Consider the following 22,156-nt stretch of genomic DNA (forward strand, 5'->3'; position numbering starts at 1 on the left):
GCTGAGCTGTCCGGGTTCAGCTCTGAAAGTCCTGCTTCACCAATCCCTGCCAGCGAGGTGACTTTTTCCCAGGCCAGAGAAGACTCCAGAAGGGTTGGGGAAGCACGGTCACTTTCATCGCAAAGGATAGTCACCGCACCTGGAGGGAGCAGCTCATTCCCCCTTTCTCTGACCGTGAGCAGCTGGACCCTGCTTGGGCTTTTGAGTTCTGCCCTGCTGGTCAAGGGTCCAGCATGGTTGAGTCCAAGAGAGACCCCTAGAATGCCCAGGGGACACCTGCACCCACAAAGAGTCCCAAAATCTACAGGACTGTGCTTTGCTGCACACACATCCATGATAAAGGTTATGCATTAGGCAGAGGAAGAGACGAACATAACTGATAATCATAGAGCAATTACAACAGCAGGCTGTATAAGAGCCACTTAAAACTTAGGTCCTGACAGAGGACTGATATCCAGAATCCAGAAAAAAAACTCCAAAAAATCAGACCCCCACCCCCCAAAAATAAAAGACCCAATAGAAAAAGGGCAAGCAGAAGCCAGTAAACAGGAGAAGAAATGCTCAGCATCCCAGGTCATTACAGAAATGTGCATTACAGCAGCGCTGAGATTCCGCCTTAGCCCAGAAAGAATGGCCACCACCGAGAGACGACTTAATAGCAAATGCGGGAGGGGTTGCGTGGGGAGGTCCTGCTACTCCACCAGAGGGATTGTACAGCCATGAGGGGACTCAGCAGGGTGAGTCCTCAAAAGCCTAAGACTAGAACGCCATTGGAGCCAGCTACTCCCTTCTGGGTAACTTTCCAAAAGAGTAAAAGACACCGCAGGCCAGTGCCCAGGCTCACAGCAGCTCAGCTCATAGCAGCTCAATCTTGGAGGCGGCCTAGAGGTCCATCGCAGGTAGAGGGATAAAGGAAGTGTGGTAGTTACACACCATGGAGTCCTACTCTGCCACGAAGAAGCACAAAGGAGTCATCTGTGGGGAAACAGAGGCACCTTGAGAGCACCAGGCTAGGTGAGGTGGATGAGACAGTCATGCTGCCACGCTGCATGATTCCTCTTACAGGAGAAACTCAGATCATAAATAAAGAGTGAAGTAAAAAGACAGCTCATGGGAAGCAGGGAGACGGATCTTCCTCAGATGGAGATGGACCGAGAGTTGGTGGAGGGTTTGGGACAGGAGGGGAAGGCATGCCGTCCACACACCAGTTCCATGGGGGAACGGAGACACCGCATGCTGCCCACACGGACTAACAAAGCCGGTTTCGGAGACAAAACAGGAGTCATGGCAAGCTCCACTTCGCATTTCAAAGCAGGCCCGGGAAGCCCAGGAAGGGATGCCTGGAAGCAGGTCGCTGTCTGCCGCCTGCCTGCCGCCTGCTGCCTGCCCCGGGCTGGGACCCCAGACCCCGTCTCAGTGGGAGATCAGGACCACATAGCCTGGATCAGTCAGGGTCGCAGGCTCAGTCACTGGGCCCCGGGACGCCCAGCACCACCTGTGCCCTTGGCTCCCCGTGAGGCGCTGGTGAGGGCTGCAGCGGTCACCCCCACCACCTAGTGGCACAAGAGCCACGAGGTCAGATTGGAAAAGCCTTTTAAAGGGCACAGAGCGCCCACAGGGCCTCCTGACCAAAGGTAGCTTCGCAACGCAGAGAAGGAAAGGAAATCAAGGCTGATCACAGACCAGCTGACTCACCCCTCTCCGGCGGGGGCTGCAGGCGCCCTCCCGAGGGTGTGGGGTGCAGGGTGGGGGACGGAGGCTGCAGGTCCCCATTATGCGTCCCCATAGAGAGGGCAGCAGGGTGAGCTGGGAAGGAGTGTGTTGCCCTTGCCGGGGGGGGGGGGGGGGGGCGCAGGGGGTGGGGCATATAACAGGGCCATCAGCTCACAGGATGATTTTCAAGTCAGGGACTCCTTCTCTGGCCTCATGTCCCCCAGGGGAAAAAAGAGTCCCTTCCCCTTGTCCCCAGACAGTAAGGTGAGACCCTGGGAAACCAGAACTAAATCGAGGGCTTTGTGTGTCCATGAGGGTCTTTATAAGGTGTGATCAAAAACACGGTGAAGGCTGCTGCCCAGCACCAGTCAGCAAGAAGGCAGCTCGTGAGATCCTGACGCCGCGTCCTCATCCTCCTCGGTCACTGGACCTGGCACCCTGTGGTTCCTGGCTCCACCCCAAGTCAAAGTGACCATGAGAGGAAACACTTTAAATACATTCAGGACATGGAGGCAGCCAGGGCAGCCTGAGTTAAGCCCCTCAGGAGAGAGGACTCCCGAGTTGCTGCAGGAAGCATCCAGGACCACAGGCTGAGTGTGCAGAGGGGGAGTGTTTGAGGTGGATTCGTGGCAGTGTGTTTTCACCTCGATCCTTTTTAAGAATTTAAGCATTTGCATTTTTGACCACACCCCATATGTGCTTCGGATGATGGGGAGACAGGCCCTGGACAGCCTGTGGGCTATCACCACTGATGTCACAGTGAACCCCAGGCAAGAGACACAAGGACACCAAGGCCACGAGAGGCCATGCGTGGGATGCCCCCAGGGTAGAGAGTGTGCTGTGGACAGCCAACTCTGCCATCCTAGTCACAGGAATGATGCACTGGGTCCGGAGACCGAGGGCAGAAGCACAATCTCAGAGGTGACCGTTTCCGATGAAACTTACCTGTCTTGACGGTCAGCATGGTGGAGATGTTGGCACTGCAGCCCTGGTAGCTGGTCCTCACCACATACAGCTCCCCAGCATCCAGGCCTGACACCTGCAGGGCCAGGCCACTGGTCCAGGCGCTCTGGAGCAGCTGCTCACCCCGGAATACCTGCACGTGGAAATCACGGCTCCGGGGAGGATCCACACTCCAGGACACCTGGAAGCTGCTACTGGTAACATTGAGGGCCACATGGTCCAGGATGGGAGGACAGTCTGGGGGAGCAGAGAAGAGGATGCTGTGGTGGCGTCCTCACCAGAAGCCTGGCTTGTCACCCACAGTGACCAGCATAGGGCAAAACTCACATCTTCATGAAGGGCAAAACTCACATCTTCATGATTAAGAATCAAAGCACAGCCGGGCGTAATAACACACCCCTGTAATCCCAGCTCTCAGGAGGCTGAGGCAGGAGGATCGCTGCAAGTTCAAGGCCAGCCTGAGCTACAAAGTGAGCTCAAGGACAAGCTGAACTACACAGTGAGACCCTGTCTCAAAAAAATTTAAAAAAAGGATCAAACCCCTAGTTTGACCAAACTCAGCCCTCTTTTCTGGAAACCCCCTTTGGAAAGCAGCTCCGGGCTGCCGTGAGATGAGAGTGTTGGTGATGGAAGGAGAAAACAAAGCCAAGCCCGATCCGGACTCCTAGCCTCTCTGGAGCCAGGCTGGCGTGGAGCTGACCCCCACACCTGCCGAGGTTTGTACCACGCAGAGCCGCACCCCATGGGTGCTGTGTGGTTACCAGGATGTCAGTGCCCTCTTGGGGACTGACCACGGCATCATCACACACACTGTCCCCAGGGGCAGCCCCTACAGGGTCAGGCTGCCGGTCTGCACCCCTGCTTGGTCACTGTCACCACACTGGCTGCTCGCTGACTGAACACCACACTAATGGCCCCAACGGAAGAGGCCTGGGGGCCAGGCTGGGTCTCCTGAGGGGCCCTCATGTGCTCTCTGGTCAACAGCAAGCTGTGGCTGGCCCTGGTGGCACTCAGAGGCTGGGGTGGGGAATCTCGGGGGCCCGGGTTGCACAGTGACGCCTGTCTCACAGGAAAAACTATCCAAGTGCGGTTCTCAGCCTTGTCCACCCTCTGTTCTGGGAGTCGCTAGAGTGAAAACTATTTTGGGTGAGAATTCACGCTCCCAGCAGGCGTACAGGAGCAGAAATCACACACAGAAAAGCAGGCGGTTCTGTCAAGGCACCAAAATGTGTATCAGAGTCATGGTGCTACAAAAATGAAAAGAAAAAAAGCAACAAGGAACTTTAAAAATATCTTCTATAAAATCTCAGTAAAGAATAAATAGTTTCAAACTGTGTGGTCTCCCAAAGGCCTTCCTGCCAGGGATCCTAGGATACACGCTTTCTAGTACAGTGAAAACGCTATCTTTCCAAGCACGTGGGTATACTTCACGGGAAAAACCAGGACAGACAAACGACCACAGCAAATCGGTGCAGCACGTTCCCTTTTAGCCTTGGCTACCAGGAGGCTCAGAATTGGGCCCCGTGCCCAATTGCAGTCCTGCAGCTCACACAGCCTGCCGTGTCCTCTGCTGACCAGGTGCCGAGCTGTCTTCTTCAGGCTCCTGAGCATGTGTTTCCCATGGTGAGCCTTGCAGGCCCCCTCAGAGCAGATGGGATAACTTTCTGGAAGCCCACACGCCCTGCCTCAGTGGCATGGGAAGTACAAAGACCTGATTTCCCTCAGTCCTATATTTTCCCGCATGTCATAGAAATAGGCACAGACACAGCTGTTCACTCTTTGTGATATTTTTCTCTGCAACAAGGAAAGTAGAAAGGGTTCCAGCTGAGAGACTGCCTGGACACGGGGCCTCACTCCAACTCCACAGGGACCCTGGGATCAGAAGCCGGGCCTTCTCATGGCCAGGCAGCTTCCCTCTGGCCTGGGTGGCTTATGTGGCCCTCAGAAAGGAGGAAAGCCTGAGACATCTCTTCCAAGACTCTGCTGAAGTTGGGCAAGACGGCACACACTCCAGCCCTCAGGAGGCTGAGGCACGAGGATCGCTGTGAGTTTGAAGCCAGCCTGGGCTACGCAGTCAGCTCATGGCCAGACTGAGCTACACAGAGAGACCCTTTTTCTAAAACCAAAATATACAGCTTCTGAAAGCTCCAACAGTTCTGCTTCTGTGCCACGAAGACGAGACTCGGGGGGTTTGAATCCACCTTGGTAGAAGAAGAAGGGTGGCAGGAGACTCTAGAAACAGGGAAGTGGGGTGAGTGCGGCCCCTCAAGTGCCAGACTGAGCAGCAGTCCACAAGGATGTGGGCAACAAAGTCACAGCCACTGCTGTCTTGGGCTGCACAAGCCAGGTGCACTAATCCTACCATGATCCCATTTTACAGAAAATGAAACCAAGGCCTGGAAAGGCCTGGTCATAGCTGGCAAAGTTGTCTAACAACTCAAGACAAGTTCATTTGCTTTACTCTTCAGCCACCCTGCTGCCATGAGTCTGCATAGTGACTTCCAGAGATAACAGGTCCTCATCTCTGGGACTCTTATTTGTGAAAAGGTGTGATCAAGTCAAGGATCTTGAGATTGGAAGGTCGTCCTGGGCAGTCTACAGTGGCCCACATACAATCCCAAGTGTCCTTATCAAAGAGTGGCAGAGGGAACCTGGGACACACATGGGAGAGGAGGCTCTGTGACCAAGAGTGCAGAGAGCCTAGAAGCTGGCTTTGGAGACAGAGAAGGGGCCACAAGCCAAGGGCCGCTGGCAGCCGCCAAAGGCAGAGGCAGGAACGAAGACAACACAGCCCTGCTGGAGCCTTGGCGTGCACGGCCCGTGATCCCTGCTGACGTTTCTGCTGTGTGAGCCAAGGGCTGGTGGTGCTTTGTCACAGCGGCCACGGGACGCTCCAGCCTCTGCCAAGTCTTACGTCTCCAGCCAGCCACCTCATGGCTCAGCAGAACAGCTCTGGGAGGGTTCCATGTGTACTGCTGAGAAACCGAGTCCCTTCTGCCACATTCGGGCTAATTTTGTTCTGTAGGACAGGCGTGAGGGGTGCGTGTGTGTGTGTGTGTGTGTGTGTATGTGAAAGAGAGAGAGAAATTGAGAGAGAGAGAGAGACTGTGTCGAGGACTGAACCCAGGGTCTCCCCCTGAGCTGCCTCCCCAGATCTTTCCTTTTTTTAAATTTTAAGACAGGGTCTGGCTAAGATGCAAAGTTGCCTTGGTCCTGCAGTCCCCTGCCTCTGCCTCCCGGACACACCCAATCCTGTGTGTGGGAACCCCAGCCCCAGGCCCTTGGATTCTTGGGGTGGAGCACATGGGAGCCTTTGCCTCTGTGGCTCGTGTCTCCCCCGGCGGCCCTGACCTGTCTCCCGTGGGCAGGCTCGAGCTGGGCACTGCCTCTCCCGTGACCGTGGCTCTCGTCTTCTTTCCCCAGGCCTGCCTGACACTGCCCTGGGCGGCAGAGAGTCCGGGACCTGACAGTCAGTGAAGCTTGACCCACCTAGACTCTCATGGGAAACTGTCACAGCGAGGGCATGGACGTGGGGGAATCCCTGGCTCCACAGGTTGGCACCCAGCACTGCCAGGCCCCAGGACGCCTCTCCTCGAAGAGCTGCAAAGCTGCAGCCTTCAGCTGGGTGCAGAGTCGCATCAGGGATGGCGCAGTCCCCAGAGCCATCCACGTCCTGCAGTGTGAGGCGCATAGGCCAAAGTGTTACTTCGCATTTCTGAGCTGTTCGAGGATCTCGCTGCCTGTGTAGCTTTAATTAGGTGACTAACTTCACAGGAAAAATATCTCCAGTTTGCGCTGTATTTTCCAAGAGCCTGTCCCTCTGAGGTATTCAATCCAGAGCATTGCTCATTTCTACCCGCGTCTCAATTTAAAACACATGCTGCCCCCTCCGCAGCCTGTGATCGGAATTCACTGAGCCTCCCTCCCTTCTGGAAGCCGGCTCTGGCTGTTGGTGCCATTGGAAGTGTGGCCAGGCCCTGTATGGCTGCCCTGTGCATGCCAGCGGCCCAGCTTGCAGCCCTCGACCTGGGAGGGGTTTGCATCTCATGGTGCTGGGGCGCCGGGCTGAGATGGGCTGGCAACCTTGGCCCCTAGGGACCAAGCCTAATATTCTGTCAGAGCTCTGATGAAGCCAAAAATGACGGAGCCAATCTGTGTTCCCAAGCACACAGATCTTCGCCCCGGAGTCTGCAGACTGTGGAGGCTGTGGGGGGCGGCAGGCCCTTGAGGGACTCTGGGGGTGTGTGCGGAAGGAGTGTGCAGCCCGGGCAGGCCCTCCAGGCGCAAGCCGCCATGGTGCAGACTCAGTCCGGGGCCAGGGCTGAGTTGCTGGCTGCCTTTTATTTTCCTCCTAGCCCTGGAGAGCCCTCTCTCAGCGGGCATAGTCCTTCCTCATGCATTGTTCCAGGACATAGTCAGGCTTTGCATGACGATACCTTAGTCAACGGTGGCCACATGTGCTTGGGTGCCTGTGCCACCAAGCCCAGGGGCTTAGCTGGGTGTAGCCCTGTCATGTAGGTCGGGACAGACACACAGCAACATTATGCAGTGACGAACGCCCCCTGCCATGCCTGTCTCGGAATGTGGGGGGCCCTTGGCAGTGAGCAGAGATGTGAACCCCTTCCTTTGGAGTCCCTTTAGAGGGAAAAGAGACCAATCTCACGTGGGGTCACCCTGGGCATTCTCTAATCCATACTCTGATGTGACAGCTGGCACAGTCACAGCAGTGTCCCAACTGCAGTGGGCAGGAGCCCACAGGAAACAGCTGAGGGCACCACTGTACCACGGCTGAAAAGCACCATCACAGGTGCCAGGTTGCTTCCTGGAGGCTTCCCTTGACACAGAGGGTGCAGCATAAACAGGAATGTGTCCCTGTCATCCCTGCACCACCAAAGAGGACAAGGCCATCTCGAAACAGGCCTCAGGTGGCCAGAGAGCCATCTGGCTTACTCACATGCATCTGTCCCCAGCACCTGGCTCTGGGCACCAAATACACCAAAGCTCTACACAAGGGGGGCTGGCCAGGAGCCCCGTGCAGCCCAGAGAACCCAGCACCCACACTGAACAGGAGCCAGCGGTCCTTGTTGGAAGAGGAAGAAGTCTCAGTTACCCTGAGATCAGGCCTAGGAAGGACCCCCAGGCCATCCCACCAGTCCAGAGCCCAGCATTACCTTCACCCGTGTGGTTCAGTGGCTGGGGAGACGAGGTTGGGTCCTCGGCACTGACGCACCGGTAGGAGCCTTCCAGATTCAGACACTGCTGCCCCATGGAGCAGGCATGCAGTGCGCGGTGGGCACACTCATCCACATCTGTGGAAGAAGAGGCTGATGAGACTCCCCAACCCGTCCCTTGTCCTCGACCAGGACTGAGCAAATCACCCAGGGCCCCTGGGGATCTGCATGGCCATGAGACCCAAGGATGAATCCCAAAGCACAACCTCAGATGTAGCCGCTCTGCGTCCAGGGTGAGGGAAGCACGGCGAGACCACCCAAAGGTTGCATCTTAGTGCAGGTGCAAACAAGTGGCTGTGTCAGCCGCCCAGCCCAGCCCCTTCTCCGGGCCCAAAGTCATGATACTCAGCTCTCTACCCAGGATCACTTTTCTTCCTGCAGCGTCCCCACCTCCTGCAGGGGAGATGGACGGAGTCCTCCAAAGCCACAGCCTGTAACAGGATCCCAGCCCCTGGGGTCCCCTGACCACCCGTTGAAGGCACAGTCAAACAGGGCAAGACGTGCTCTTCCCTGAACTCCTCCAAAGACCTGGCTTGGTCTCTAGCTCTTGGAGGAAGGCAAATGCCAGCCCCAGAAACTTGTTCCACACCTGGCACCGTTGTGTGTGACCTGCAAGGTCACAGACCAAGAGCAAAACCTGCTGAGAGCAGCGGGCTGCACCTGTCTGGGGTGGCACAGCTCAGAGCCCCAGCTGCTGGATCTTGTGCCTCAGTGGCCACTTTATGCTGCAGAGGTGGAGCTGAGCTATTGGCATGGGGGCTGCATGGCCCACAAGGCACTTGCCAGAACATGGGTGCCAACCCCTGACAGGGACCGAAGAAAATCTCAACAGGCAACCGGGTAGTTTCTTCCCAGGACGAGGCTGCCTCTGTGCTCGGGCAGAGACTGTGCAAGCCAGGGTCCCGTGCCCTGTGCTTGGCCTCCCTCAGCATATGCAGGCCTGGGCAGCCTCAGAGCCCATAAGCACCCAGGCTGCCTGGCCCAGTTGCAGATCCCAAGGAGGACGAACCTTGCACCTGGATGCTGGTCACCTCGCACACGCGCCTCGGGATGTCGTCCAGCACAGTGGAGACGTTGACCACCACCAGCGGCCGAGGCAGGCCCAGCAGCAGCCTTGACACTGTGGAGGAGGGGCCCCCGCTGGCAGAGTCCAAGTAGTGGACACTGGAGTCCAGTGGCTGCAGGGCACTGGCCACCTGTGAAGGTGGAAGGAGGGCATCAAATAAGCAGCAGGGTGCCCACCTCAGACAGACAAGGAGGCTGAGGTTGGAGGAGCTGGGACCACGGCGCACACATGCGCACACTGTGTCACTCTGCAGGAAGAGCAGCTCTGGTGTTACGTCCACCAGCGTCCGTGTAGGAGTTCTGCAGGCCAAAGTCACCTAAGCCTTTGCAACCTCAGCTATTGTTGGCTAAACCGTACCCCTGAGCAAAGTTCGTGCACCAAAGCCCTGACCCCTGGCATCCTAGAATGTGCCCTTATTTGGAAATAGTTTTGCGGCAGATGCAGCCAAATGAGCTCATTAGGGTGGCCTGGATCCAGGAGGATTGGTGTTCACACACAAGGGGATTCTCGGGCAGAGAGATAGACACCCAAGGGAGGGAAGATGCAAAGGAGCATGGCTGTCCCAGGCCACCGAGGGGGGCCTGGAGCCCCCAGAAGGAGCCAGCTCTGCCAGTACCTTGATTTCAGACCTTCTAGCCCCAGCACTGTGGGTCAGTCTGTTCCCACTCGCCCGGACTGGTGACTGTGGTGGTGACTGCAGGACATTCGTACAGCCATCACCTCCAGGACCCTTAGGACCCCACCCACCCACGCAGCCCAGGCTGATCCTTGGAGCTGTGGACAGAGGAACGGGAACCAGAGCTGGAGGAGCAGTGTCAGAGTGTGCCCATGTCACCCATTCTTCCTTGCCACCTGATTTCCTGGCCCTCAGTCCCAGGAAGCCAGGCACAGTAGAAACTACACGTCCAGAACCAAAGCAGACTTTGCTAAGCTACCCTGGCCTCTGCAGAGAAACAAAGGAGAGAGTATAAGGATTTGGAAGACAGCGCAGAAATCTGCCAGGCCATGTGGGAGCCCCAGCCCCAGGAGGATGCAGGAGACCACATCTGCCACTGCCAGCACCCTGCGGGGTGAGCTCGCTCCCAGGACAGAAGGCTCGGGAGGAGACAGTGGTGTTCAGCTCTCTCAGATCTGTCAGGGGCCTTGGTGAGCACCTCACGGGGACCATGTCACGGGGATCCTGACAGCAGAATCACAATGATGTCTATTTACTGGAAGAAGTGTCTAAGGAACAGAGAGCTTAGGTCACAAGCCCGAGATCACACAGCAGATGAAGGGCAACACTGGGATCAGATCCCAGAACCCTGTTCTCACTGGTCAATGGAGCAGCCCCTCAACAAGCTGAAAGAACAGAAATCGCTCAGGGTGGAGGAAATTAGTGAGGCTCCTGGGCAAAGGGGAGCTGTGAGTAGCCTCACAGGCAGGGGGCCCAACAGCAGCCAGGTCCCTGCACAGAGGCCAGCACCCAGACGTGCTCAGGACCAGGAACTCACTGAGCTCATGCAGGTGGAGCGCAGGCAGCAGACCCACAAGGGCAGACCGTGCCAGGGCCAGGGGGCAGCTTCGACAACCCTGCTACACCAGGAGTCCCAAATCTGAGGGTGATGCTGATGTTGGGGATATCCTGGCTGGAAATCGGGGCACACGTCCAGCAGTGTGGGCAGCCTCCCTCACCAGCGCTATCTGCCAGTCAGCTTTGTTCCTGGGGGCTGTTGCAGCTGGGGGACTCTGCTGACCCTGTGAGCACCCCTCAGGAGGACTGCAGCATGTGGACAGCCTGCTGTGGGGCTCCCTCCCAGCCATGTGCAGGACGGAGTGGAATTCCCTGGTGTGGGACTGGGTGAGGATTCTAGGAATTGGTGGCAGGGCGGAGGCAGCACCAAGCACAGCCCCAGAGTCCCTGAGCTTCCCGCGGCACAGTGCTCACTGAATGTGGCCAGCTGAGTGTTTCTAGCATCTGTGTTGGTTCAGAGCCAGGGCCTGGGGCCCACTCGCAGGACGCCCCCCTCCCACCACACTAGGGGTCCCTGGGGAAGCTTCTGGGAAGGAGCACACAACACCTTGCACGCACCAGGGAACAGAGCAGACGCGTGTGGTTCTGGAGCTCTGGGTCCACTCGGCTCAGGTCCGTGAAGTCCATCTTCACCCGCACCGTCACATTGTACCAGCTCGTCGGGCGCCCCTCGGCCACAGCACCTGCATCTGGAAGGAAAGTACAAAGGGGCCCACTAGGGCAGAGCAGGGCCACCAGGGGCCTTCAGGTGCGGGGAGCAACCAGCCTGGCAGCCAGGAAACCATAAAACCCTTACAATGGGCAATGGAGGGTCCCCAAGGCGGCGGTCACTCCCTCCTTGATGTCTGTGACTACATGGGGGACAGTCCTGGACTAGCGAGAGGTCAGTCATCTTGTAATCCTGTTGCCATGGAATGTGACATGGATGTCCAGGGTCACTATACACTAGCCTGTCATTTCTACTATTATCATCATATTGTATACTATGTACCATACTAGATACCAGGAAACGGAATTTTGTGTGTACCGGCTGCAGAGTATGATGGGAAACATTTAGATACTGTGTCTCATAACATGCAGGTCAATAGACAGGCATAGCAGTAAAATACTTGGTATTGTTTATACTGTTACTTTCTGACTACCTATTAGACTAGAGCATAGTAATACCACGGAGTCCACCCAAAAAATGTACACACATTTCAGGAAAAGAAAAAAGCAGGCTGTGTTTCCACAGACGGTGCTATCCCTGCGGCCTCCTAGGGTGCATCATGTACCACGGAAAACCCGCTATGCTGCTGGTCTTTGGGAAGAAACTGAGCCACACGTGCAGCAGCCGCAGTGACCAGGTGACCCAAGCAGCAGCTCCCGCATTAAGAAACGTCTGGGCGAATGGGCACCACCGTGGGCTCCTCGCGACTGCAGAGCCCGAAGGTAACTTGTGGGAATCTCATGCCGTCTCAGCAAGCATAGTATTAAAATGGTTACGTGTTTTCTTTTCCTGAGGTGTGCATACACCATTTGGCAGACCTGTATACAGCGCATGCAATAAGCGTGTGTGTAGTTTTACGGTGTCTCTAGTGAACAGATTCTAGAACTCTCCAGGGATGTCAGAATCTACCCAGGTTCGAGAGCCTTACTGTAAAATGGTGAAGCGTTCACATGCAACCCATGGATGTGGGGAGCTAGCTGCACGCTGGAGCAGAAGTTCACAGTACTATGGGTTCATTTCGACTGTTCTTTATGAGATACAGGGTACCAGCATGACCTTATGTGTCACAGGTGACGTGTACGTATGTGGGGTCTGATCGAAAGGGTGTGGAGTGCTTAACCCTAAGAGTGCCTCCCGGTTAAAGGCTGCTGCCCTTAATCCTCTACAAATGCTTCTTGCCTCACACACTCCTCCCACCTCCCGGCCACTTTCTGCAGCAGCTCTGGAGTCCTCTCTCCCCAGGGTCTTAATTGCGTTGTCCTAGCGCTTTGCTTTCCTTTCAGATGGCATGGGCAGCAGCACTGACCGCGGCTGTGGTCACGCTTTGTAAAGACCCTCAGGAGAGAGCACTGCTGAGCTGCTGCGGAAGGCAGCCAGGATGACAGGCCGAGTGCCCAGGAAGTGAGGGCAGGGTGGTGCGGGACTCGGCAGCTCTCCGTCTTTTACTCTGACACGTTTCCATTTGACGCCTTCTCTGTATGTTCCGAGCAGCCCTGGCATTTGTGCTCCACATCTCCTCGTCTGACCATTGCCCAGTGCCCAGTCAGGAGAACCTTCCAGCCATTGGACACGCATGCCAGGCTGGCCAGCATTTGCCTGTGGGGCTTGTGGGGAGAATGCCAGGGTCTGAGATGCCTGCAGAGTAGCCACCTGGCCCCCGAGGACGTGGCTACCCGAGAGCCCACTGCTGTTCCCAAGGTGACCTGGGACATCAGGTCACTATATTCTCTGCCTACCAGGAGGGTCTCCCACCCCAGGGCAGCCTCCTGTGGGGCTCCAAGCACGACATCTGGGGACAAACAGGTCCACCTCCCAGTGCGGCCTCCCTGTGACAGATTTTCCTTGGACCTCGTGGCAGCCTTACCTTGGGACACAGGGGCCACACAGTGGTGGCCCTCTGGCCGGGGACAGCACTTCTGGAGTCCAGGGCAGTCATTATCCGAGCTGCATGGGGAGATGGGTGTCTCTGGGTTCGCTGTCGGGCAGACCCCAGGTCTTGATGTGAACTCCATGGACCAATTCAGTGCTGAGGGAGATGAGACAGGGCACAGTGCTGGGACAGCAATGCCCCTGAGGAGCCACGTGGGCACCGCACCTGGGCTTGCATCTGTCTGGAGTGCCTATGACCAGCTGGGACTGACACCAGGCCTTGCCAGCACCAGGGATATGGCAGGGCAGGGAAGGCTGCCACGAGAGGCCCCTGTGCCTGGGGTGGGTGGTGGAAGAGTCTAGGGGGTCAGCCTGGGTGTGTAAGGATGGGCCAGCTGGTGGCTTGGGGGCAGAGGGTACAGGGAGTGGCAGCTCCAAGGCCAGCAGGCACCCTTCCTGGGCTACACTGCCAGGGGCGGAGTCCAGGTCAAGCTCAGGGCAGCTGGGCAGGAAGACTGGGACACCCAGGCTGTCCATGTCCCTTCCCGGGGGAATGCAGCTTGTGAGGACCAGGAGCCCCACGGTACACAGCAGTTGCAGCAACCTGACACCCTACTTTCCATCAAGGGTCAGCTGAGGCCCGGCAGCCTGCAAATGTTCTGGGTAGATGAGGCCAGAGGCAACCCCAGGAAATCAGGGTGCAGGAACCATGAGGCACCAGGCCTGAGACCCTGGAATCACCTGTGAGGGTGGCGGCCCTGATGACCACCAGGACCTGGGCTGGGAACTAGGGAGACTGTGGTGAGTTCTGAGGAAAAGGGCTTAGGGAGGTATTCTTAGAGAGGCCTAGCCACGCATGGCCATGCACACCCATTACCCCAACACTCTGGGGGCTGAGGCAAGAGAATGTCATAAATTTGAGGCCAGTCTGGACTACATAGTGAGTTCAAGATCAGCCTAAACTACATAATCTGACCCTGATTCAACAATACCAAAAAGCAAAGGGCAGGAAGAATCTGAGAGTCACAGAACCCATGGGGGAACTGGCCAGAGGTCCCAGCGCTGCTGCTCCGGGGCACAAAAAGGACCAGGAGGAGGAGAGGAGAAGGTGAAGCCCAGGGCAGACTCTCCAGGGAGAGGCACCCTTCCTGGGATACACTGCCAGGAGCGGAGTCTAAGTCAAGCTCAGGGCAGCTGGGCTGGAGGACTGGGACATTCAGGCTGGATGAGCTGGCTCAGAGCAGGCAGAAGCTCAGCCCCGATGGAGAGGCTGGGGGGAGGTCTCTGGGCAGACAGCGGCATGAGAAAGGGGACCCAGCACCAGCCCATGCCCAGCACCCAGCAGCAGGTTCGAGGCCCAGAGGGTCTGTTCGGGCCCATCTGGGTCCTTCCCCAGGCACATCTGAAATGCATGTCTACCAGAGACCCTGAGAACATGCGGGGGCATGGCTCCAGACCCCTGAACACCAGAGAGATCAGACAGGGACAGCAAGAGCCCCACACCAACACAACCATGAAGGTGAGGCAGTCCGAGAGCCCCAGAGAGAGTCCATAGAAGGCTCTGCAGCCAGAAGAGAGGATAGAGGCTCTCACTGCCATGGGGACACAGTCCCTGGTGGGCAGCATCGTCCCAGGCAGGTGAGGGGACACGGCTGGGCAGCTTCTCACTGCCCATCTCTAACTGCCAGTCCTGCATGTGGAGCTTCATACTGGCCATGTCCTCTTGCCCACTGTCCTCAGCATGGCTTCATTTCCTGGGTGCCCACATGGCCATAGAACGAATGTCTCCAGGTCCCAGAGAAAAGCCATTGGTGGAAGCACAGTGGGAGTCTATGATTACTGGGAGCCAAGTTTTTATTCCAATAGAAAGAAAGCGCAGGCTGTGTCCCCAGACCAGCTTCCACGCATCGCTTCCTCTGCACGTGGCAGTGCCCAGTCCCGGGGAGGACAGACCGTGGTTGGCAGGAAAGCAGAGCTGGGCAGGTAATCAAGTGGGTCCTAACTGGGGTCACCATTCTGTCATGGGGGGCACGTTGACCAGGGCTGTGGTCAGGGGAGGCTTCAGGTCCGCTTCTGTAATTCCATGTTCCAAACTAACTCACATGTGGCTTGTTGTGACACCCCGAGGGCTGGACTCACCGCCGGAAGTTACGCACATGAGTGTTCCCGGCCTCCTCCCCTTCTAAGTGGGTAGGAAAGAGGAGGAGGAGGAAACCAGCATTTGCATCATGGCATGGGGAGGCTGAGTCTTGGGTCACCGGCCTTGGGTAGTGTGGACACCCCGGCGCAGAGCAGAGTGGGTCTTAGGCCCTCTCTGTACTCCCCGATGTCTGCTGGGTCCGGCGCAGAGCAGAGTGGGTCTTAGGCCCTCTCCGTACTCCCCAGTGTCTGCTGGGTCCGGCGCAGAGCAGAGTGGGTCTTAGGCCCTCTCTGTACTCCCCGATGTCTGCTGGGTCCGGCGCAGAGCAGAGTGGGTCTTAGGCCCTCTCTGTACTCCCCGATGTCTGCTGGGTCCGGCGCAGAGCAGAGTGGGTCTTAGGCCCTCTCCGTACTCCCCGATGTCTGCTGGGTCCGGCGCAGAGCAGAGTGGGTCTTAGGCCCTCTCCGTACTCCCCAGTGTCTGCTGGGTCCAGCATCGCCTTGCTCTAAACCAGTTGGAGCCTCAGTTCTTGGATGGTGGCATCTCTAGCTCTGCGTGGCCCGGCAGTCACCAGGTGTCTCCAAAAAAAGCCCAAAAAGCAGAGGCCGACGGGGACAGTGTGCTGCCTGTACCCAGGGTACAAATACTTCCCTGCGGCAGACAGGGGCTTGCACTGGGCCTCGAGGAGCCTCAAGGCTCACACAGCACCCAGCCCCACACAGCTCAGGGCTCTTTCCTGAGGGACAACCTGAGAGTCCTCAGCACCCTGAAATGTCCCCCACATACCCTTGCCCACCACCTTCCTCAAGCTCTTGCCTATGGACGTGCACTTTGGAGAACCTGGCTTAGACCCCAGGCCCAGTTCCCTCACTCCCAGTGTGGGTCCTGGTTACTTGCCGCTGGCCCACCCCTAGGTGCCCACAATCTGAGATTGGGCCAGTGAAAAGAAGACAGTAGTCATGACAGGAATGGACTCCCGGGACCAAACACGGGCAGGACACAGCCTGCCTGTGCCACTACACCCCTGGGGGGGGGGGCAGCAGGGACACAAAGTGGCCATTGCTTGACGTCAGCCACCCCATCCGTTCCTCCTAGTGGAGGTGGGACTACTGATGGTGAGTATGGTGACCTTTAACCTCGAGTCTGATGGTCTACATGGTTCACTGTTTGCTCTCACCACCAGGGCCCCCCATAACCCCCCAGGACCTCAGTGGCATCGCCTGGGGCCTGGAGGAGGGCACATGTGGGAAGGTGTGGCCTGCTGGCCTCCTGCAGGTCTGTGCTGACACCAAGGTTTTGCGACCTGTGGACCCTGGCTCAGGGTGTCACCCACTGCCCAGGGGGGTTCCACTCGCCACCTCTGTTAGCACTGTCTGCAGTCTGGAGTGGTGGCCCTCCCAGCTGGCCCCTCCCCTGCCTCCCTGTGCGGTGAAGGGAAGCAGGGCCTTCTGTCTGTACAGGGTTGATCTGATCTGGTGTTGACTCACAGTAACAAAGCACCACCCACACGGCTCTTTCAGAGCCTTCCCTGAAGAGGTCATCACAGGGTCCTCTCCATGACAAAGGCCAGTTGCCCTGGTAACCAGGCCCTGCCATTCACAGCAGCAGCTTGGACTCTGCTGAGTTCGCAGGAGGCCAGGGTCTAGGGCCAGGCTGTCTCTGGTTAGGATCGCAGCTGAGACCACATGGTGGTGGCTATAGCCTTTAAGAAGAAAAGGCGGGGTCAGGGGGGACACACCTGTCACCTTGGCACCCTGGGAGCCTTGGGCGGGAAGTGGCACAGTGACTTAGCAAGATCCTGTCTCTTAACTTTAACCCAGCAGGAAAACCCTGGGCTCAATCCAGCACCATGGAAATGGAAGAAGAGGAGGAGAAAAAGAAAAAATGCCACTGCCAAACAGCTTGCAGTGGAGGCTGTTGGTGGAGGTTGCCGCCCTGCATGTTGGGGTCCCCACAGGAGCTCTCCGAGGTCACCAGGGCCCCAGCGCTGCCCAGATCAACTCCAGCCCTAGATGGGGCCAGGAACCCACATGTTCAGAGCTGCCCAGGGGCCCTGGAACTCAGTCAACTCCCAGGATGAAGAGACCTCAGCCCAGGGCAAGGACAGCTGCACAGGGTCACTGGAGTGGGATGGGAAGGCCGCTTCATGTGCTCCACTCCAACCCACATATCGGATGTTGGGTTGGGGACGGTCACCACCTGCAGATGTGCCTCAGTGTGAGGGAAGTCAGGAGTCAAGGGAGAAGGACCTGCCTGGTGACACCCCAGGGGCCCCTCCTCCCTTCCCAGGCCCTCCCTGGACTCACGCAAGACGCAATAGAGGCCCAGCTGCTCATAGCCCTTGCAGCAATCGGTGATGTTCCTGGACTCAGGCACCTCCACAGTCAGGTACTGGGTCCTGTAGATGGTCTTGGGGCACCACCGCCACAGGATCCAGCCACCACAGGCCACGTGTGTCACGTGGGACGTCTGCACTGCCTCCAACCGCTGCACGGTCCGGGTCTCCTGGTAGCTGCACAGCTGGTAGCTCAGCAAGGAGAGACCAGTCTCTGGGGGCCAGGGGACAGTGGGAGTCAGACCCAGGCAGTTTCCAAGGATGACCCTCCTTCCCCAAAGGCCGAGACACGAACTCTCTGGGCCTGGACACCTCTAGCCTGGGTGTCACCTCGATCACATGAACATGGCCCTGCCTCCCCAGAAATGGCTCTTCTGAAGCCAGGAGGTGCCCGCAGACCCAGCCCAACACTGCTTCCCATGGCCTGGGTCTCTGACAACGGAGACCCCAAAGACAGAACCAGGGTTGGAATAAAGTCCACCCCGGCTCTGAGCTGTAGACTCGGTGTATCTGGTCCCATCTTGTCCCCCACAAGCCTGCACTGGCCGGCCACATGGGAGGGAACCTGTATTACCCTGCAGGCCCACTGTGGACCTGAGGCCAACAGTGACAGCACTGGAGGAAGGAGTGGAAGCAGACAGATACTTAGAACCCAGGAGAGGAATAGGAACGTAGGGTGAATGTTTAAATTAAAAATTTGCTACAGTGATAAACACAGGCCCCCATCCTCTCCTTCACCTCACTCACACTTATCCCGGGGTCCTGGCCGCTGTCTGCAGCAGCTCTGGAGTCCTCTTTCCTGAGGATCTCTATGAGGTACGATCAGAAATACGGTAAAAGCTGCTGCCCTGTGCCATCCAGCGGAAAGACAAGCTTGTAAAAACAGGACGCTGCATCCTCATCCATCTTGGTCACTGAACCTGGCACCGTGGGACTCCTGGCTCCTCCCCAAAGTCAAAATGACCATGACAAGGAAACATTAGGAATGGTTTCGGGACATCAAGGCAGCCAGGACAGTGCCACTAAAGATCCTCAGGAAAGAGGACTCCAGAGCTGCTGCAGGAAGTGGCAGGGACAGTGGGGTGAGTGTGTTCAAACTAGGGGAGTTTGAAGGGGATTCACGGCAATATGTGTTTACTGTAATATTTATTTAAACACAGACCATATTTTTGGGCACATTCAAAAATAGATAATAAAGGTTGCTTGGCTGGGACCACTGTCCTTGGTTGAAGGAGAGCATGGTCACCCCTGCTGTACTGAAGGTCAAGCATCAGGCTGCCCTCAAGGGCCTGGACACCCCCTTTCTGGAGCCTGACTCTTGTGACAAATGTCTCCCACCCCTCATCAGTGTGATCATTCTATCGGGGAAACTCAGCCCTGGTGGGATTTATTATCTCTATACCTCTTCATCCTGGTCCACCCCCACCACCAGGGTGTCTCTGTCACCTTACGTCACAGAAACTGCTAGAATTTCATCCCTCCAGAAGATGCTGGGATCAACTCGGAACGTGACCCTAGGGCCCCAGGTCCACAGAGGTCGCTGCATTAAAATGAGGTCAGAGGTGTGGTTCCCCTATGGCCATGGAGTTTGGAGGCAAGGTGCCCAAACAAGGGGAAAATGGCCAGGTGGAGATGAAAGCAGAGCTCACAATGCCCCACGAGCCAAGACGTGTCCAAGACTGCTAAAAAATGGAAAACAAACAGCAGAAGCCAGGCACAGTGATGTACGCCTACAACCCTGGCACTCTGGGAGACTGAAGCAGGAGGACTGCAAGCCTGAGCCCTTGCTGCACAGCTATCAACTCAGTGAGACCCTGTCTCAAAATTTTAAAAAACTGGATGTGATGGCACACACCTGCAATCCCAGCACCAGGGAGGCTGAGGCAGGAGGATCATTGAGAGTTCAAGGTCAGCCAGGGCTACATAGTGGGCTACTGTGGGTGGATATCAGTGCTGAGTCCCAGGCTGCCTGGAGCGAGCTCCTCATTAGCCATCACCACCAGAGCCACGGTGTCCTGGCCACACAAGGAGTCAGCTGTGTCTCTGTGGTGCGGTTGCCACCGCTCACCCCTAGCAAAGCTGGTCATGGGATAGTCTAGACGGGAATGGGGCCTGGTCCCATGAGGTGTGGCAGAAGCCCAGGGGTGCCCAGGTGAGAAGGGCAGAAAAGGCAGGAGGAATAGGGTAGTGGTTTATGATGAGCAAGGCAGAGTCACAGGTGTGGGGACCAGGGAGGCAGATCTAGATGTTTCCACCCAGCTGGGGAGGAGGCCTCTAAGGTCATGGCCTCAGATCCCCGAGAGCCTCCGGGCTCCTCTGCTCATTGCAGGGCCCCAGCTGAGCAGAGCCTCCTGCTCGCATAGGCGCATGTGTACCCTCCACCTCTCCGGGGAGGCCGGGACGTGTCTGCAGGCTTTGTTTCCACCTTCTCCTGAGGCCAGGTGTCAGCCCCAAGCCCAGGGCTGGTACCTTCTGGCAGACCCTGCCCTGGATTCTGGTCCCAGAGGCTGAGCCAGCCAGGGCCCAGCCTCAGCAGTACACACACACTCCCACCCCAACCTCATGGGGGCCTCCAGCCCTGCCCAGAGCACGCTGGGACAGCCCTTTGGGGACAACAGACAACAGGCCACTCCCATGCTGGAGGCCCAGCTGGACCCACAGGGAAGCATGAGTTGTTCCCTCTCTGTGTCCCTGCCGTGTCCCTGGTGAAACAGTTGCTATGCCAACCTAGAAAAGGATCAGGAAGCTCTACCTGTGGGCCAGTCCTGGTGCTCAGTGCAAATTCTACCCAGGACCTCTGCTCTCGGGACCAGGTACAAGTAGGGTGCAGCCCTGGCTCATGAGACTCTTCCAGGAGTGCTGACCCCCAACATTCCCACCCCCTCAGCAGTGCAGAGTTGCAGGATGCACACTACCCCCCAGCGCAATACTGCTCAGAACACTCAGAGCAGAAATAAAATTCCACTCTAGTGGGAAAAAAATATTAAACTGGTCCAAAAATAAGTTGCCTGTAGAGGCAAAATGGATCTCTTTAAATTCCTAACTGAATGAGGGTGATTTTAAGAGGAAAGTGGTTTCTCGGTTTTGCCATCTCAAAAAAGTATGGGGGCAGGGAGTAGTTTGGTTTCCCAGCTGCAGGGACAGAATGGGGTCCCCAAGTGTTTGGAGCGAGTGCTGTGCCACTGAGCCACACCCTCACTGGCCCTGGGTGCTTTTTAACAGCCGCTCTGCGGACCATATGCTGCCGCCTGGCACTTCCAGCTGCTCCCAGGCCCTGGGGTAGGGATTCTTCACTCAGGAGCTATGTGACATTGGCCGTCCCAGCCACTTTGGTCTCCCTGTGATCCTCAAGGATGCTAATGCCCAAGGTTCGGGAGATCCAGCCTCTGTGTTTCCAAGAGCTCACACCCAGCCACAGCCAAGTCGGCAGAAATACAGTCCCAGGTCCTTCTTTCACCTGCTGGCAAGGATTCCACATTTGATCCCCCTGCAGCTCCCCAAGCATGCAAGGGTACTCGCTTGAAGTGAGGAGCCCTCTTTTGGGGAGCACACACAGATAGCCTCCTGCCTACCCCCTTGGCCTGCTGCTGCATGTGGCCTCAGACAGCCTGGCTGGCCAAGAGCAGGCCCACCCCAGCCTGTCTACATCCCCAAAGGTGCTATCCTTAGAACCATTCCCAGGAGCCCCTCCCCAGAACACCAGCCTGGCATCCTCACCTGTGAAGCCGCTGGCCCAGCTCAGGCCCACGGTGGTGGTGCCGGCTAAAGCCAGCAGGGCCAGCCCCAGCATCCTGGACATAGTCCTGTGGTGGCGGCGGCAGTGTAGTGCTTGGGCCTCCACACAGCAGTCCGAGGTCTCAGCAGGGACCTGGGCTGACCAGACCTAGAGAAAGGCCCCTTTAGTCCCCAGTGCTGCAGGCAGCAGCAATGGCTTCAAGAGGGCGTGCTCACTGGAGCAGAGTCCCTTATGCCTGCTCGTTAGCAACTGCCACCGCCAGGGATGTTTCCCTGGGGGCACCCGAGTGTCACAGCCTATTCTCATGCCAAGCAGATGGCACGGCTGAGGAAAGGTGAGCAGTGAGGGCCCGGCCACATCGCTGGGGGCCATCTGGTTGTTAACGCAGAAAACGCATTTCAGACCCAAATCTCACTGCCCCCACCGGGTGCAGGGTATTCGCTTACCCCATTGCCCCGACCTGGCAGGAGAAGACAGGGTCAAATCAAAGTGGTACATCGGGCTCAGAAAGGCGCCTTTACACGGCTCCACAGTGCAGCTCACAAATCACAGCCACGAGTGCAGCCCCCAGACATCCCCCGGGGCTGGCAGACGCCGATTCCCAGATACCCTCTCCTCCTTTTCCACACACAGAGTGCAAAATTATAGATGGGCACCAGCTCAGGGAGAGAGGAACAAATACCCTCAGAACACGGGCGTGGGGGCTGCCCAGGTGGGAAACACTCCCCGCAGAGACCTTCAAGGGCCCTAAGAAGCAAACTGGAGGTCCAGATGCTCTTTTGACACTCCAACTCCATGGAGAAGTCACCTCTGCAGGACCGCAGATCCAGTAAGGGCCAGGGGGAGGGGAGAGGGGAGAGGGGGAGGAAAGCAGAGGGGAG

At 57.2% G+C, this 22,156-nt stretch overlaps 1 protein-coding gene across 1 annotated transcript in view; it reads right to left on the bottom strand.

The window, feature by feature from the left end:
• Positions 1-21,338, bottom strand: part of Umodl1 (uromodulin like 1) — a 44,065-nt gene extending 22,727 nt beyond the window's left edge. Inside the window, exons 1-8 of the mRNA XM_063225322.1 lie at positions 21,257-21,338; positions 17,511-17,753; positions 13,060-13,221; positions 11,719-11,726; positions 11,045-11,155; positions 8,917-9,103; positions 7,848-7,985; positions 2,659-2,913 (exon numbers count right to left, since the gene is read on the bottom strand). Coding sequence (XP_063081392.1) covers positions 2,659-2,913; positions 7,848-7,985; positions 8,917-9,103; positions 11,045-11,155; positions 11,719-11,726; positions 13,060-13,221; positions 17,511-17,753; positions 21,257-21,338 — 1,186 coding nt within the window. The remainder of the gene's footprint in view (positions 1-2,658; positions 2,914-7,847; positions 7,986-8,916; positions 9,104-11,044; positions 11,156-11,718; positions 11,727-13,059; positions 13,222-17,510; positions 17,754-21,256) is intronic.
• Between the last annotated feature and the right edge of the window lie 818 nt (positions 21,339-22,156).

Source organism: Cavia porcellus, unplaced genomic scaffold, assembly GCF_034190915.1.
Source record: "Cavia porcellus strain 051 isolate PalLab524CR breed Dunkin Hartley unplaced genomic scaffold, mCavPor4.1 scaffold_15, whole genome shotgun sequence".
NCBI lineage: Eukaryota > Metazoa > Chordata > Mammalia > Rodentia > Caviidae > Cavia > Cavia porcellus.